Below are 15,221 nucleotides of genomic sequence, written 5' to 3' on the forward strand. Positions count from 1 at the left end.
AAAAATATGAACAGTATGTGTAATGAATGATTACTTGGTAGTTTATCATATGCTGTGTTAAAGTATAGGATACTGCCCATTATCCAGTTATTTATTTTAATATCTATATTTTTAAATTAGACTTCAAGTTTGTAGAGGCATAGACTATGACTTTTTTTTTTTCTGTTGTGCTCAGTGGATATATTTTATGATGTCTCTCTGGAGGTTTTCTTCATCTAGACCTGCAGCCTTATGGTTTCAAGGGCTTCTTTCTGGGTGTTAGTTAACAGGTTGCTGCAACACAGCACTACCATTGTCAAGTCATATTTTAGGAACAGTTGCTGTTATATCTGGTATTTAGACCATGAATTATATATAAGTTCCAAAAAGGGTTGTATCAGTCATTATTGCATGGAGTGTACATGAAAATATATTTCTTGATAATCAAATTATTTATCTAGTTATTTATTCCTTTCATCTTCACTTTGTTCCATAATGGATTTAGATAATTAGAAATAAGAATGCATGCAATAAATCAATGGCAGAGTATAAAAAGGAATAAAGAGTCACAAAATCGAAATTATATTTAAACATGAAGACCCTAAACCAAGGAGACATAATGAACAGAAGTCGAGTCATATGCTTGAGGCACACCAGCTTTCTGTTGGATAGAATCTCTTCCTGAGACCAAGCAGGTTTCGTGAAACTCAGTGGAAAATATAGGCTTTCCTATCTTTGTTTTAAATCTTAAATACTGGATTGAATAGATTCTTAGGATGGAATGTATTTTTAAAGTAATTTCTCTTTACCCTAGTCCAAACAACTAAAACAAAACACCAGCTACTTGTTTATGGTTTTCTTCATAACTCTTTTTATCTCATGTAGTTTGTTTCATAGTCAAGATTTTTGATTACAGCTTTTATTAACCTCATCTCTTTAATGTTGATAATATTTTATATAATGTGGTTAACTTGAGTAAAGTGTACTGATATAGGAAATAGAGCAATCCTATTTTAATAGAATGTGTTGCGGGGGGAAATACCACATAATTCATATCTAGAGAGTTTTTCATCTGTTATCCCGTAAGAATTTCATGAAGGATTGGTATGTGCTTTGCCTATACCAGAGCTTTGTGCTGATTATCTCTTTTGGCTTAGATTTGTGGGTATGGTTTGTCAGTTATCCTCTTGGAATGTGTAAAATCATTACTTTTACAATGAGATAGAAATATTTTGAGGCCTTAGGCTTACTCAGAATTCTCTTCAGTCTCTTACAGGCCTGAGTCACATTTCAAAATTGGAATTTTTCATATTGCTAATGGAGGAACTATTTTTATAGTATTGTGAAACTATTAAAGAATAGGTAATGTTATACGGATGCTCTTTGACTTACAGTGGGCTATGTTCCAGTAAGCCCATCATAAAGTTGAAGAATCATAATTTGAAACATTGTAAGTTAGGGACCATCTATAGTTAAAAACTGTTACACTCTAGAGTATAGGTGAACTCAGGATGTGCACAATTAGGAATTTTAAAATATAAATATAGTTACTATTTTATAGTTCAGTTGGTATTTCAGTAATACAAGGAATTGGGACAACTACAGAGTTACAGGAAACCTTCCTAATAGACCACTCCCAGTTCTGACACCAATTGGAAGTTCAAGGGGTTCCCAAAACCACCCCTTAGTTTTCATAATTTGCAAGACTCACAGAACTCACCGAATGCTGTTATACTTAACAGTTGTATTTGATTACATGGAATACTGATTTTATTATATGGAGATCGATTTAAATCAGCCAAAGGAATAAGTATTAATATATAGGGTAGAGTTCAAAAATACCACATGTGAAGCTTCATCATTCTTTCTTGATGGAATTAGGACAACCCAGCATACACATATGATAGTGCTTACCGAGTATTGCCAACCAGGGAAGCCCACCTAAGCCTTTGGTTTTTGTAGTTTTTTGGGGTGGCCTCAATTACTTACTGCCTGACTGTCTTTATTCTCCAGCCCTTCCCAAATGTTGGGCTGATACCTTTAGTCTCCATTCCTTTCCAGAGGCAAAACATAGTATGACCCAAATGAATTACATGTATCAGTCGTGCTATTCCAAGAGCCTAGAGATCATCTTCCAGTAGCTGAGGATAAAAACCAGACCTCTCTTTGGGCAAGATTAGGTCTTCACTATATAGACAATTCCCTGGCCTTTAGGCAAACTTTCCTATCATAGTTAGGCATCTTCATTTAGTGTAGTGTTCATATGGCAGATACAGCAATAGTATCAGTTTGAATATATCTGGCATTTGGAAGAGCCAGTGCAGGGTAATTGAACAAAATTTCTGGTCTATCCTATAAAGCCATTATATACATTCTCGTATTTTTGTACTAATTTAATTGTTTCCTCCTTTTATCTGTCACTATTTGTACTTGTACAGAACTATTTAGCATAGAAGTTACTTGATAGGTAGCTAAATGTAGTTATTCCTCAGGCTGGCCATTTTATTAGATCCTGAGGAGCCTTTAACTGAATCTACCAGTGAGTATTTCTCAGATCAGATGCTATTGACTGTACTATAGTTTTAGGTTTTTCTTTTAGTTATATATTATTTATATACGAGTGAGTATTTGTTAAAGAGAATAAGTGTAAAGACATGTTAATATATAACAGGATAATGAGAAGTATAAAATAATTCTATAAATTTACTCAAGATGATTGTTTTTTTAGCTTAGAAAACCTTATTTTGAAATAAGTTTAGAATCAGGAAATTGCAAAGATAGTACAGAAAGGTCCCATGTACCTTTCACCCAGTTTCCCCCAACTATACTATCTATCCTACTCATTATAGGACTTCTTCCTTCTGTCACAGGGGGCAGTGGTTTAATCTGCATTTTATTGCCCCTTTACTGCCCGCTTTTCTCTTCTTTTTCCCATATGCTGAATTGGAATGTTTATTTTCGTAATTATACATAATTTGAATTTCATAGTAGTCTTTCTTTGAATTACATTTTAAATGTGGTTTGTGGGTTGTTTCACTTATTCTCCTTGTTGATTGTATCTGGATGGTTTTTGGAAAGATGCATAGAAAGATTAGGATTTGTATAGCCATCATTATTTTGCAGTACCTGGAATTTATAATCATTAATTTTTTATTCCCATAATTCTTAAATAATAGCTTCACTATCCACTGGAAAAGATTCGTTTGAGAAAAGTTTACTGATAGAATTTTTTGAATAACTGTTTTCTCAAATGTAAGATGAACCCCAAATTAATGTTCCATAAAGAATTCTAATTTCTGACTGATAGGCTGTTTGTGACATAATTTTACCAGTGTGGACTTTGTTTTCTTTATTACTGATGTAATATTTCTTTGACAAAATTAAAAGACAATTTTAAAAAGCAGTTTCATTTTAATATAATGCAGTATGCTGTTTTTACATGAGTATATAAAAAAGGAGTAGGAAAATGAGAAAATAAAAGTTTTGTTTTAGAAGAATCCACTACTCTAACTTATGTAAATTATAAAAAGGAACCAAATGGGAGATATTAACGTGATGTTGCTGGGAAGAGAAATGCCTGTCTTAAATTAGTGGCTGTTAGGGACCAATCCCTATGCAGTATTTTGATTAGTGGTGCCTGGGTTGGGGCCAAGGTACATGCAATTAAAATAACCCTCTATAGTTGAATTCAGTGTCCAGCCAGAGTTGAAACTATGTAGATTAATGTCATATTCACATTTCAATCTTATGGGGGTAATATTTATAATAATCATGCTTTTGGTACTGATGTTCTAGTGAAGTAAAAAAAAAAAAAAAAAAATCGCCCGTAGAATGTTGCCCTTTCAATATAATCATTGTTTTAGAATGCTTTTTTTTTTTTTTTTGGAGACAGGGTCTGGCTCTGTCACCCAGGCTAGAGTGTAGTGGCATCATCACGGCTCACTACAGCTTTGACCTCCTGGGCTCAGGCGATCCTCTGACCTCAGCCTGTTGGGTAGCCGGGACCACTAGCACAGGCGTGGACCACTATTCTTGGCTAATGTTTGTATTTTTTATAGAGATGAGGTTGCTCAGGCTGGTCACAAACTCCTGCACTCACGTGATCCACTGGCCTTGCCTCCCAAAGTTCTGGGATTATAGGCGTGAGCCATTGTGCCCAGCATAGAATGCTTTTTAAATTTTAAAAACTATTATTTTAAAACTAAAATCATAAAACTTTTAAGCCAAATCTTATTTGCTTTTGTTTAGGGACAAGGAAAATTATTCATTTTAGAAACTTTAATTACTGAACATGTTTTGATTAATATTTGAATTGTGGGAAAACTTGAATAATGTTTTTACAGTAATAATGTAGATATTTTATCTCTTCCAAACATTTATTTCTCAGTTTTCATGAATTATCAAAGTTGAAAATAATGTTTTACCTGAACTTTCCTTTCACTCCTTTTATTGCCAATTTTTGGTATCTGGTTGTCTGGCTGCCACGTTATTTGCAAGATGTCACTGACTCAGAGTGGTTTTGAATGCCAGATGTTATTTTGTGGCTTCTTTCAGAAAATGGAATTTGTTGGGCTACTGTTCCACTTACCAACTGCTGTGTAACACATTATGTTCTCCAGAAGCAGGCACTGAGACAGAATGTGTCATGCAGGGTATTTATTAGGGGTTAACACCTGTAGAAACAAATTGGAGAAAGCAGGTTTGGGTGGAGGGAGAAGTTAGATGACATTGAAGTCAAAGCTTCAGTCAGCCCCACTAGGAGTTCTGAAGCATCTGTGGCCACCTGAGTTGTTGCTAGTTTGGTAGAAATGGCGTGGTTTTCTTATTTCCTTATTAGTCATTCAATGCATATGAAGTTCTCCAAGAAACACAGGCAGTTTTGTAAAGAGGCTTTCTGTAACTCGGAAGGAGCCTGGCGGAGGGGAGCTATCTGTTGACATCTGGGGCAAAGCCCATCATTGAGGGAGAAGATAACACATCACTGTCCACCATACACCCTGAAATGCTATAGTGACTAATATAAAACAAGTTGTTTTTTGTTTTTTGTTTTTTGCTCATGAGTCTGAAATTTGTGCAGGACTAGGCAGCACCTAATTGTATCTTCTCTATGCAGCATGAGTTGCAGTAGCTCACTTGCGGTAGGGGGAATCACTGTCAAGATGGCTTATACACATAACTAGCCAGTTGGTGCTGCCCATCAATTGGGAGTTCAGCCAGAGCTGTGGGCATGGGGTTTTTGTTCTTCCTACATGGGCTGCTTGACTTTCTTAACAACATGATAAGTATGTTCCAAGAGCAGGTGTCTCTAGAGAACAAAGCAGAATTGCATGACATTTTAATGACCTAGCCTTGGACATCATAGCCAGACTAAGTTCTATCATACTGTATTGATTGAGATAGTCACAAGAGTCCATTCAGGTTCAAGCTGAAGGGACAATCTTCTTGATGGGTGAATGGCAAGGTTCTAGATGAAAATGTGGAGTGAGATATATTATTTAGGCCATGTTTGAAAAATATAGTTTTCTATATTCATAAAACTTAAAAGTTCAGGGTGCCTTAGAAATAGGGTTGGCTGCCTCTTTTAGAAAATTCAAATTAATAGTGGTCCAAATCAATGAGGCGGGGTAGTGACTGAATGAGGTCTTTCTGGACTAAGACCCTCACAGAAGCAACTAAAAATCTGAGCATAGCACAAAGACCATTATCCTAAAGACACTAAAGGGTGAACAGAAGCGGGGAGAACCTGATTGGGAATACATCCTCAAAGAAGATAAGGTATATGAAGTGACATCTCATGTTTTGCAGCTCTCAGCCTGGGGCTGGGTGAAAATGGCATGGTGTGCATTGTGGCATGGGCATAAGTAGAATAACTCTGGTCTCTATGGCCTGTGAAAGCTGAATTTGGGGAAACTGTGTTTGTTAGAGAGGGTATCCAAAATCTGTCTACTGACAGCTCTCATGACCCCTGAGTGATAGCTTCACTCAGAGCTGCTCAGCTAAAGACAAACGATAAGAAACTTCTTCCCAAGAAACAGTTTGCAGTTTAAATGTATTTGATCAGCTGATTAAAAAAAAGAAAAAAATGCTAACTGGAGAAAAAGAATCCAGAGTTTCAGAAATTTTACATTTATTATGTACAGGGAACATTCAGAATCACCCAATATGTAAAGAAAAAGGAATATGTAACTCCTTTTCAAGAGAAAAGAGTATCCCTGAAATGACCGAGATGTAGAAATTATTGATAGCAGACTAGGATTTTTAAGTGGCTATTACAACTATTCTCAATAAAGGAAAATAAAATGCGTTCACAGTATATGAAAAGATAGGAAATCTCAGCAGAGAACTAGAAACAAATCAAAAAATCAAATGGAAATTCTACAAATGAAAAATACGAAATCTGAAATGAAAATTTTCACTGGAAAAACTTAACAGCCTAGTGGAGATGACAAAGTAAAGACTTGAAGTTAAATAAGCCAGAAGTTATTGAAGGTAAAGAACAGTGAGGAAAAGAGTAAAATAATAGTAGTCCAAGGACCTGTTAGAAAATATCACAAGGTTTTATGTACATGTACTTTGAGATTAAGAAGGAGAGGAAAGAGAATGGGCCAGAAAAAGTACCTGAAGACCTAATGGCCTCAAATTTGATGAAAGATATAATTTTATGTATTTGAGATGCTCAAGTAATATCAGTGAAGATAAATATGAAAAAGGCCATGTCAAGGTTCATTATAGTGAAACTATTGAAATCCAAAGACAGCAAATTTTGGAAGGAGCAAGGAAAAAATAACAAATTACATTTGGGGGAACTACAATTCCATTAAGAAATGAATTCTCATTAGAAAATAAGGAAGCTAAAAGAGAGGCTTAACCAAGAATTCTATATATCCAGTGAAAATATCCTTCAAAAATAAATGTGAAATGACATTTGAAGGTAAAAGAAGAACAAAAGAGGCCAGGCGTGATGGCTTATGCTTATAATCCCAGCACTTTGGGACGCCGAGGTGGGCTGAGCACTTGAGGTCAGGAGTTTGAGACCAGCCTGACTAACATGATGAAACCCCGCCTCTACTAAAATAAAAAATTTGCCAGGCTTAGTGGCAGGCACCTGTATTCGCAGCTACTTAGGAGGCTGAGGCAGGAGCATTGCTTGAACCCAGGAGGTGGGGGTTGCAGTGAGCCAAGATCATGCCACTGCACTTGAGCCTGGGTGACAGAGTGAGACTCCATCTCAAAAAAAAAAGGAAAAAAAAAATTATGCCAGAAGACCTGTACAGTAAGACATGCTAAAGGAAGTTATTTAGGCTGCAGGGAAATGATACTACATGAAAGCTTGAATCTGCAGAAAGGAATCCAAGGCAATTAAAATTGTAAATGTCTAGATACATACTGGACTATAAATTTTTATTATTATTTCTTCACAAACCATATGACTGCTTAAAGCAAAAATTATAACATTGTTTTGAACTCATCAGAGATTTGAGGTCATAGGGCAACTAACTAACCTGAAATCTAAGAAATGACAGGTATCTCCAAGGCAAGGATCATTGAGGTACAAAGGAGAGCAGAGAGCTGCATATTAAGAAAAGGTGGCATTAGGGGAATGGAAATTATGCTTTTGGGAAAAGAGGAACCAGGAAAGGAAACTGAGAAGCATTAGTTTTAGTTGGGAGAAAAAAATAGATAAGAAAGTGACATAGTTGGGAGAATAACCAGCAGTGTCAGATGTTATGGAGAAGTCATTACAGGATTCGAACTAAAAAGATGCTACTGGAATTGGCAGTGAAAAGGTCATTTGTTATCTTAAAGAGTATTTTCTGCATAATGAATAGGAAAAAGGAAAGCCAAAAAAAACTTTTGGATAACTTCTTTTCAGCACTCAAATTCCTTTTAAGAATTGATCATACATTTCAGTGGTAATGTAAGGACAAGGACTTGCATTTTCTTGGAGCAGGTATAATCATGATAGATAACTTTATGCTTATGACCTTCATTATTTAAAAAGATTTTACCAAATATGGAATGCAAAACATTTTCTAGGAGGCCTCTAGTTTTTATTCTTTTTTTTTTTTTTTTTTTTTTTTTTTTTTTTTTTTTTTTTTTTTTTTTTTTAGTAGAGACGGGGTTTCACCGTGTTAGCCAGGATGGTCTCGAACTCCTGACCTCGTGATCTGCCCGTCTCGGCCTCCCAAAGTGCTGGGATTACAGGCTTGAGCCACCGCGCCCGGCCTAGTTTTTATTCTTATGTAATATTGTAAGATGCCAAAACCTTAGCTCAGTGATCAAATTATTTGTACAGAGAATAGGTGTATGTTTACTACCTACTTTTCTTTGATCTTACTTCTTCAAAATGTTAGAACCTTTTGGGTTTGTGGGTACTGTCAGTTAAGCGTAACCTTCTTTCCATTCAGGTGACACTTGAGAACTTTTTCTGTTCCTGCTCTCTTGAGCCCCCCGCCCCCCAAGTTTGAATGAAGTATCTATGCTTGTTATACTACCTATTGAGAGCATCCTTATGAAGTAATTAAGAGCATTCTTTACTCAGTTGATAGGTGTTGGTCAGCAGAGGCATTGAGACACCCCCACTCCTGCCCCTAGTGAGCACTAATGGGAATTGGAATGTGTGACTTCTCTTTGCTTACACTTTAGAGTACAAAAAGAACCAGGGTGGTCCTTGTGTAAGTTTGGCCTAGTTCACATCATACTTTGTATCCCTTCTCCCCAAACATTTTTCTTATGACTACTATAAATTTAGATTTAAATGAAGATAATAGGTAAGTCTGAAGGAAAAAGAAAACCACAGAAGGCCAAGCTGTAGTCTTGGTCGAATGTTTTCTTTTGCTCAAGATGATAAAGTATGTGAATTTATGTAAGTTTTATGCCTTATGTTTGCCTGGTAATTTAGTGAAATATTCTGCCTAGCTAGATGGAAAAGCCATTTTCTCTTCTACCCTATGAATCCTTTAAATTCTGCCTCATACCAGCATTACATGTTCTATTGCCTCATCCCCAAAACAAAAATAAAACTTAAATATTTTCAAACACAACAGATGACTAGGGAGAATAAATAGCCCACCCTCCTGAGGTCTCATTATTTCGAAGGTTAGGAGAGTTTCCTTCTTCCCAAGTAGTGACCATTTTAAGAACAGAGAGACTTCTTTTTCAGCCATGGAATAAAATGAGTAAGGATGTGGAGTGAGTCAGTAGGCTACATACTTTATTAAATGTATAATTGTACTCATTGTTGAATAAACAGAGACCAGTTAATATTGTCATTTTAACATCATGGTGCTTATCTGTGATATTGATAACCGTTAACTGTTTGGACTAAAATATATTGCTGACTGCAGATGATCTTAGTGGTTTAATGAAAACATTTTCATATTCTTTGATTAAATGATTCAGACATTTACACATGTATTTTTGGTTTTTAATTAATTTTAATCAAACATACTTAATACAGTAAAGAAAAAACTAATATTAAAAAGGTTATATTGAAAAATAGTCTCTCCAGCATACCTCTTATGCCTGTTCCCTAGTGGCAGCTATATTCAATTCTTTTTTTAAAAGTTATTTAGCCCCTTATCTCTAATGTCCTGATGTGTTGATGTTTCTAGATTTGTGAATTTTGGACAGTTTGTAAAGACTTCTGTTGACTGCCTTCTATGCTAGTGGAGGATTTAGCTGTCTATATTCCTCTTTCTACTTTTCCTTCCTGCATTCTCTCACTATAATTTTATCACTGTTTTTGCTCTTCTTGGTAGATAATGGTTGCATTTTTGAGACTTTGTAAATATTGTTTATTGCTGAGCCAAGAAATGTACTATAATTTTTTCCTTTCTTATTTCACTATTTTTCCTATAATTAATAATAGGCTCAAATTTGTTTTCAGTTGTTTGTCAATACTCTTAAAATTTCCTTTTATATGTACCAAATGCCTAACAGTACATTTTGAAGTATTCCAGTACATCAAATCATGTATCAAGTCAATTTAGTTCCTTTCTCCCAACCTTGTAGGCAGTTATAATTCAGCTTCCTTGGCTCCACATTATGTATCATACGTATGTTCTCCATCTTTGAAAATTGTGTTGACACCCATCATCTTCTATTGTCTTTTCTTATATTCACTTGTGGGTTTCTACCTTTTAATTCTTGTATTGTCATTTTACTGTGGTTCTGGAGGGAGCAGAGATAAACATGTTTACTCCCAATAATATTTTTGGGGTGATGAGGGAATAAGAAGGATTTCTGTTTTCTACTTTCATGTACTCCTGTAGTGCATAGTGTTGCAGTTAATTCAGTGCTGTTGCGTGCTGTAAATGTTTAATTAATGCTTATTGAATGTTTTACTTTGTCAGTTGTTACATTCTTGTCCCAGCCCTCACTCTACCCCCAACAATTAAATTAAATTAGGAAATTTAATTTCCTAAAACCTGTCTTTCTCTCAGCTGCTAATATATAGCATAAAATTATTTATACAAGAAGACTATGTATTGATTTGGAAGAAAATGTGAAGTGATAAGAGTAATGTTGGGCCCTTTGCATTTTAGTGATTTATTGAGAGTTTACTGAAAGTTTTGAAACTAGGATCTGGTTTCCAGAGTCTGAATTTTAAAAAATTTAGTTAGGTGTGTGTGTGTGTGTGTGCGCGCGTGCGTGAACATGCGCACTTGAAAAGAGATGGGGGTCTTGCTCTGTCACGTAGGCTGAAGTGCAGTGGCATGATCATGGCTCACAACAGCTTCGAACTCATGGGCTCAAGTGATCCTTCCACCTCAGCCTCCTGAGTAGCCTCCTGAATAGCTGGTACCACAGGCATGCACCACCACGCCTAAGTTTAAATTTTTTTTTTTTTTTTAATAGAGACAGAGTCTCACTATGTTGCCTATAGATTAGATGTGTAAGTTCTCTGTGGAAAATAATTCGTAACTGAAGAATATAAAAGAAGACTTACAGGTTTAGTGTACACAGAGATAGGAAGTGTCATATTGCAAAGATGTCAGTTCTCTTCAGATTAATCTATAAAATCATGATTCCCATAAAAATTTCAATATGTGTTATAGAGCATATTAAGCTAATTCCAGCATTGATCTAGAAGAGTAATGGCAATTAAAAAATATGCTTTACTGATATGAAGCTCATTATTTTATAATTAAGACACTGTGGTATTGGTGCAGGTAGAGGCATATTGATAGGGTGGCCATTCATCTTGGCTTGTGTGGAAGAGTTCCAATTTATGCCTGTTATCCTGGCAATTATTAATAGGCCCCCTTTCACTCTAAAGATTGTCAACTGAAAAAAAATATAGAGAGTAATAAGTAGTATTTTTGCTCTTCTTGAGAGTCCTGAAACAAACCCACTAAATTTATGACCTATGTGGTATTAGATAATAGTGGTGAAAAGGTATCATTCAGTAAATAGTGCTGGGGTAGAAAGAAATGTAACTGCCCTTTATCTCACACTACACACAAAAATTAATCCCGGGTAGATTTAAAAACTTGAAAAGTAAAACTTTAAAACTTACACAAGAGAAAATTAGGACACTATCCTTATGATATCTGGGAAGATAGAAATCATAGTATAAATTATAAGACTACATTAGTATATATATATATATATATTTTTTTTTTTTTTACAAATAAGAAGGACATTAAAAGCAATGGAAAAACAAGCCCACATGCAGGGAAAAGAGATTTGTAACACATAATAAAGAACTAAGTTTGAGTAAATAGAATCCCTGAAGATTAAACAAAAAACAGTGTGCACACAGTTTTTAAAACGGCAAGGGATATTAACAGGCATTTTATAGAAGAAGAATCTAAGATGACCAATGATACCAATGATAATATGAAAAAGGTTCTCAACTGTACTCGTAATCATGCTAGCAAAGTTGAAGATGTCTGTATCTTTCATGTCAGAAATTTCACTTCTACATCTGTAGTCTGGAGAAGCATTCACATATGAGTACTAGAAGACAATTATTAAAATATTCATCTCAGCATTCCGTGTTTTAACAAAATAAAAATGGGAAGCAATCAAAATTCCATTATCAGGAGAATTGATAAATTTTGACATGTATATAATTAAAATTAAAATTAATGAATCAAGACAATATGTACCAAAATAGATAAGTTTTAGAAACATATATATATATTTTTTTCTTTTGGAGACAGTTTCTCATTCCATCACCCAGGCTGGAGTGTAGTGACACAATCATGGTTCACTGCAGCCTTGACCTCCCAGGCTCAAGTATCTTCCCACTTCAACCTCCCAAATAGCTAGGACCTCAAGCATGTGCCATCCTGCCTGGCTAACTTTTCATTTTTATTTTTTGTAGAGAAGGGGTCTCACTGTGTTGCACAGGCTGTTCTTAAACTCCTGGACTCAAGTACTCCTCCCTCCTTGGCCTCCTTTGGTCTCCCAAAGTGCTGGGATTATAGGCATGAACTATCACACCCGGCTGATGAAGCATAGTATTTGAATCAAACCAAGCTGCAAAAGACAATACACAGTTTGGTGTCATTTATGAAGTTTAAAGACATTTAAAGTGTACATAGTTTTGTGATGTTGTATATAGGCATAATAGTATAAAATATGCATGGATACAGTAAACACCAAATTTAGGATAGTGGCTGTGTCTGGGTAGTGGAGGGAAAGGATGAGATCAGGAATGGTAATAGAATACTTATGTTTTTCAGTACTATCTGTGATGTCTTGTTAACTTTTAGTATTTTCTATTTTATTTATATAGTATTATGAATAGAGTATATTCACATTAATATGCTTTATGTATATGTATGTATTTTATACTTACTGCCTATAAAATAAGCAAAGATATTATTGATGCATATAAATCCATCTTTGCAATTCCTTTAATCTCCTTTACAATCTAAGAAATACTATACCAGTAGAAGTAATTTGTAGTGACTGTATAGCTTAATTTTTAAGATAAATAATAAAATATTTTTTCCTCATCCAAAAATGGTCTTAGTAATTGCTAAGCTTCCTTCCAGAACTAAACTGTACTCCTTTGATGTTTCCCCTACAGCAGATCTTTTTTGACAGGTTAGGATAAAGTCAAATGTTGAGGATTATAAAGCTAATTCCCTATACAGATTGTTGTTTTCAATCTGCCTGTCTGTTTAGCAGCCATCTATCATCTACAATAGGTGTTTGAAAACTTTTTCCATAAACTGCCAGAGAGTAAATATATTAGACTTTGTAGACCATGTGGTCTGTGTCACAACTACTCACTTTGCCATTGTAGTGTGAAAGCAGATATAGGCAATACCTAAATGAATGGGCACAGCTGTGTTTCAATAAAACTTTATTTACACAAACAGGCAGCAAGCTAGATTTGGCCGTGGGCCATAATTTACTGACTTGTGATATACAACACACTCAGAGAAATTGCTTCAGTAATCAAAGTAATATTGTTATAATATTTTACCCATATTATGGGTGGTAAAACTGAGGCATAGAGATCTTAAATGGCATTATTCAGGTTAAATTGAAGTAGCCCTCCCATATTCCTGTAATTTACATGGCAATATAATTTTTAAAAAATATGTATAGGTTCTCCAAAGATTCTTTTTCTTCCTCTAAAAGTAGAGTGAGTTGGGTGGGTATAATCTCTTAGTTATTCACAATTACAACCTTTAGTATGATTAGAAGCTTAATATTGTTAAGTCCCTGAGAATCTTCTTTACAGAACCATTTTATATATGATAATTTTTTAAAGGTTTGCATTCACATGCAAAAACAAATACAAAAACTGGTATATGATATAGTTTAGATTTGAATATCTTACACACCATTGACTTAACGTCCAAAGACAGTGAAAGCTTTAAATAATATAGACAATCTATTAGGCAGTTGTTTTAGTTCTTCTGTAAAATCAACTTTATGAAGCAATTTCTTTGTGTTGTCATGACCTGCAGTAATTGAGACTTTATCTATCTGCAGTTATCTTAGGGTCTAGAAAGTATATTTTTCCCTGTCCAGTTTCATGGGCTAGAGGATAGTATTTTTTATGGTTATCAGGTAATGATGACTCTTCTGTATGCAGAAAGTAGGTCTACCATAGTGACATTGGTATCTGTGTAAATCAAAAGGAAAGATAGTAAGATTAATTTAACCAGAATGAAAATAACCACACTACCTTTTATCTCTAGAAGAATACTGAAATTACATGTGTTTGAGAAAGTTTTAATATGAATCAGAACCAGGATTTGACTTAATAAAGTAATTAAATAGATGTTCTTAGAATATTACTTTTAAAATAAGTTGAGATTTTTTTTCGACAAAAAGAATACCTTACCAAGCAACGAATTGTTTATTTTTCCACTAAAAATTGAATGTATTTATTTTTTCAGAGACATTAAACCTGACAATATACTGATGGATATGAATGGACATATTCGGTTAGCAGATTTTGGTTCTTGTCTGAAGCTGATGGAAGATGGAACGGTAAATAAAGATAAATACTAAATTATTTTATTCACAGACGTTTCCCTTGCCATTTGTCTTTTATATCTGTTTTAGAAACCATCTATTTATACTGTCTACCCGTCCATCCATCCATTTGTCTATCTGTGCTCCACCTCCTTCCACAAAGGGATTTGGGCATACTTATAATGGGGTTTGTCTAAAAAGTCACAAGTCATTTCAGCTGCTTATATCAAAGATCTTAAGACTGATAAAATATACCCTTTATGAGACCCTTGTTTGCTCCTTCTTTAGCTGGTGACTTCTGTTGTATTTCAGATATTTCGAAGTTCACCGGGGGTAAAAGAACTAAGTCTCACATAGAAAAAGAAAATGCAACTTTGTCCTCACTTTTACTTTTTTTTGTTCTTTCTTTCCTCATTGCCTCGTTATTCTCAGGGACAGTGTTCAACAAATGAATCCTTTTTTCAGAGAGTTTACAAGTTGATTTAGTTTCATGTTCCCATTTGCTTAACTTTTGCTAAGCTTAAATCCCTTCGGTTTTTTTTGTTGTTGTTTGTTTACTTAATAGCTGGGCATGGTGGTGGGCACCTGTAGTCCCAGCTACTCAGGAGTCTGAGGTGGGAGGATCTCCTGAGTGCAGGAGGCAGAGGTTGCAGTGAGCCAAGATTGCACCAATGCACTCCAGCCTGGGCAACAGTGAAGTCCTGTCCCCCCCACTCCCTCACCCCCACAACCAACCCCCCTCAAAAAAAAAGCTGGGCATGGTGGCTCATGCTTGTAATCCGTTGGGAAGC

The 15,221-nt window shown here is 35.1% G+C and overlaps 2 protein-coding genes across 24 annotated transcripts in view; one reads left to right on the top strand and one right to left on the bottom strand.

Moving 5' to 3' along the window:
- The window catches only part of SNAP47 (synaptosome associated protein 47), a 779,054-nt gene that overhangs the window by 695,338 nt on the left and 68,495 nt on the right, over window positions 1–15,221 (bottom strand). The window lies entirely within an intron of this gene.
- Window positions 1–15,221, top strand: part of CDC42BPA (CDC42 binding protein kinase alpha) — a 332,162-nt gene that overhangs the window by 137,879 nt on the left and 179,062 nt on the right. For all 23 annotated transcript variants that reach the window (XR_007719261.1, XM_050757123.1, XM_050757286.1 and 20 more), the window contains exon 6: window positions 14,352–14,445. Coding sequence is in view for 22 of the 23 variants with exons in the window: in XM_050757123.1 (XP_050613080.1) it covers window positions 14,352–14,445 (94 nt within the window). In the remaining variant the exon portion in view is untranslated. The remainder of the gene's footprint in view (window positions 1–14,351; window positions 14,446–15,221) is intronic.

This window comes from Macaca thibetana, chromosome 1, assembly GCF_024542745.1.
Source record: "Macaca thibetana thibetana isolate TM-01 chromosome 1, ASM2454274v1, whole genome shotgun sequence".
NCBI classification, from domain to species: Eukaryota; Metazoa; Chordata; class Mammalia; order Primates; family Cercopithecidae; genus Macaca; species Macaca thibetana.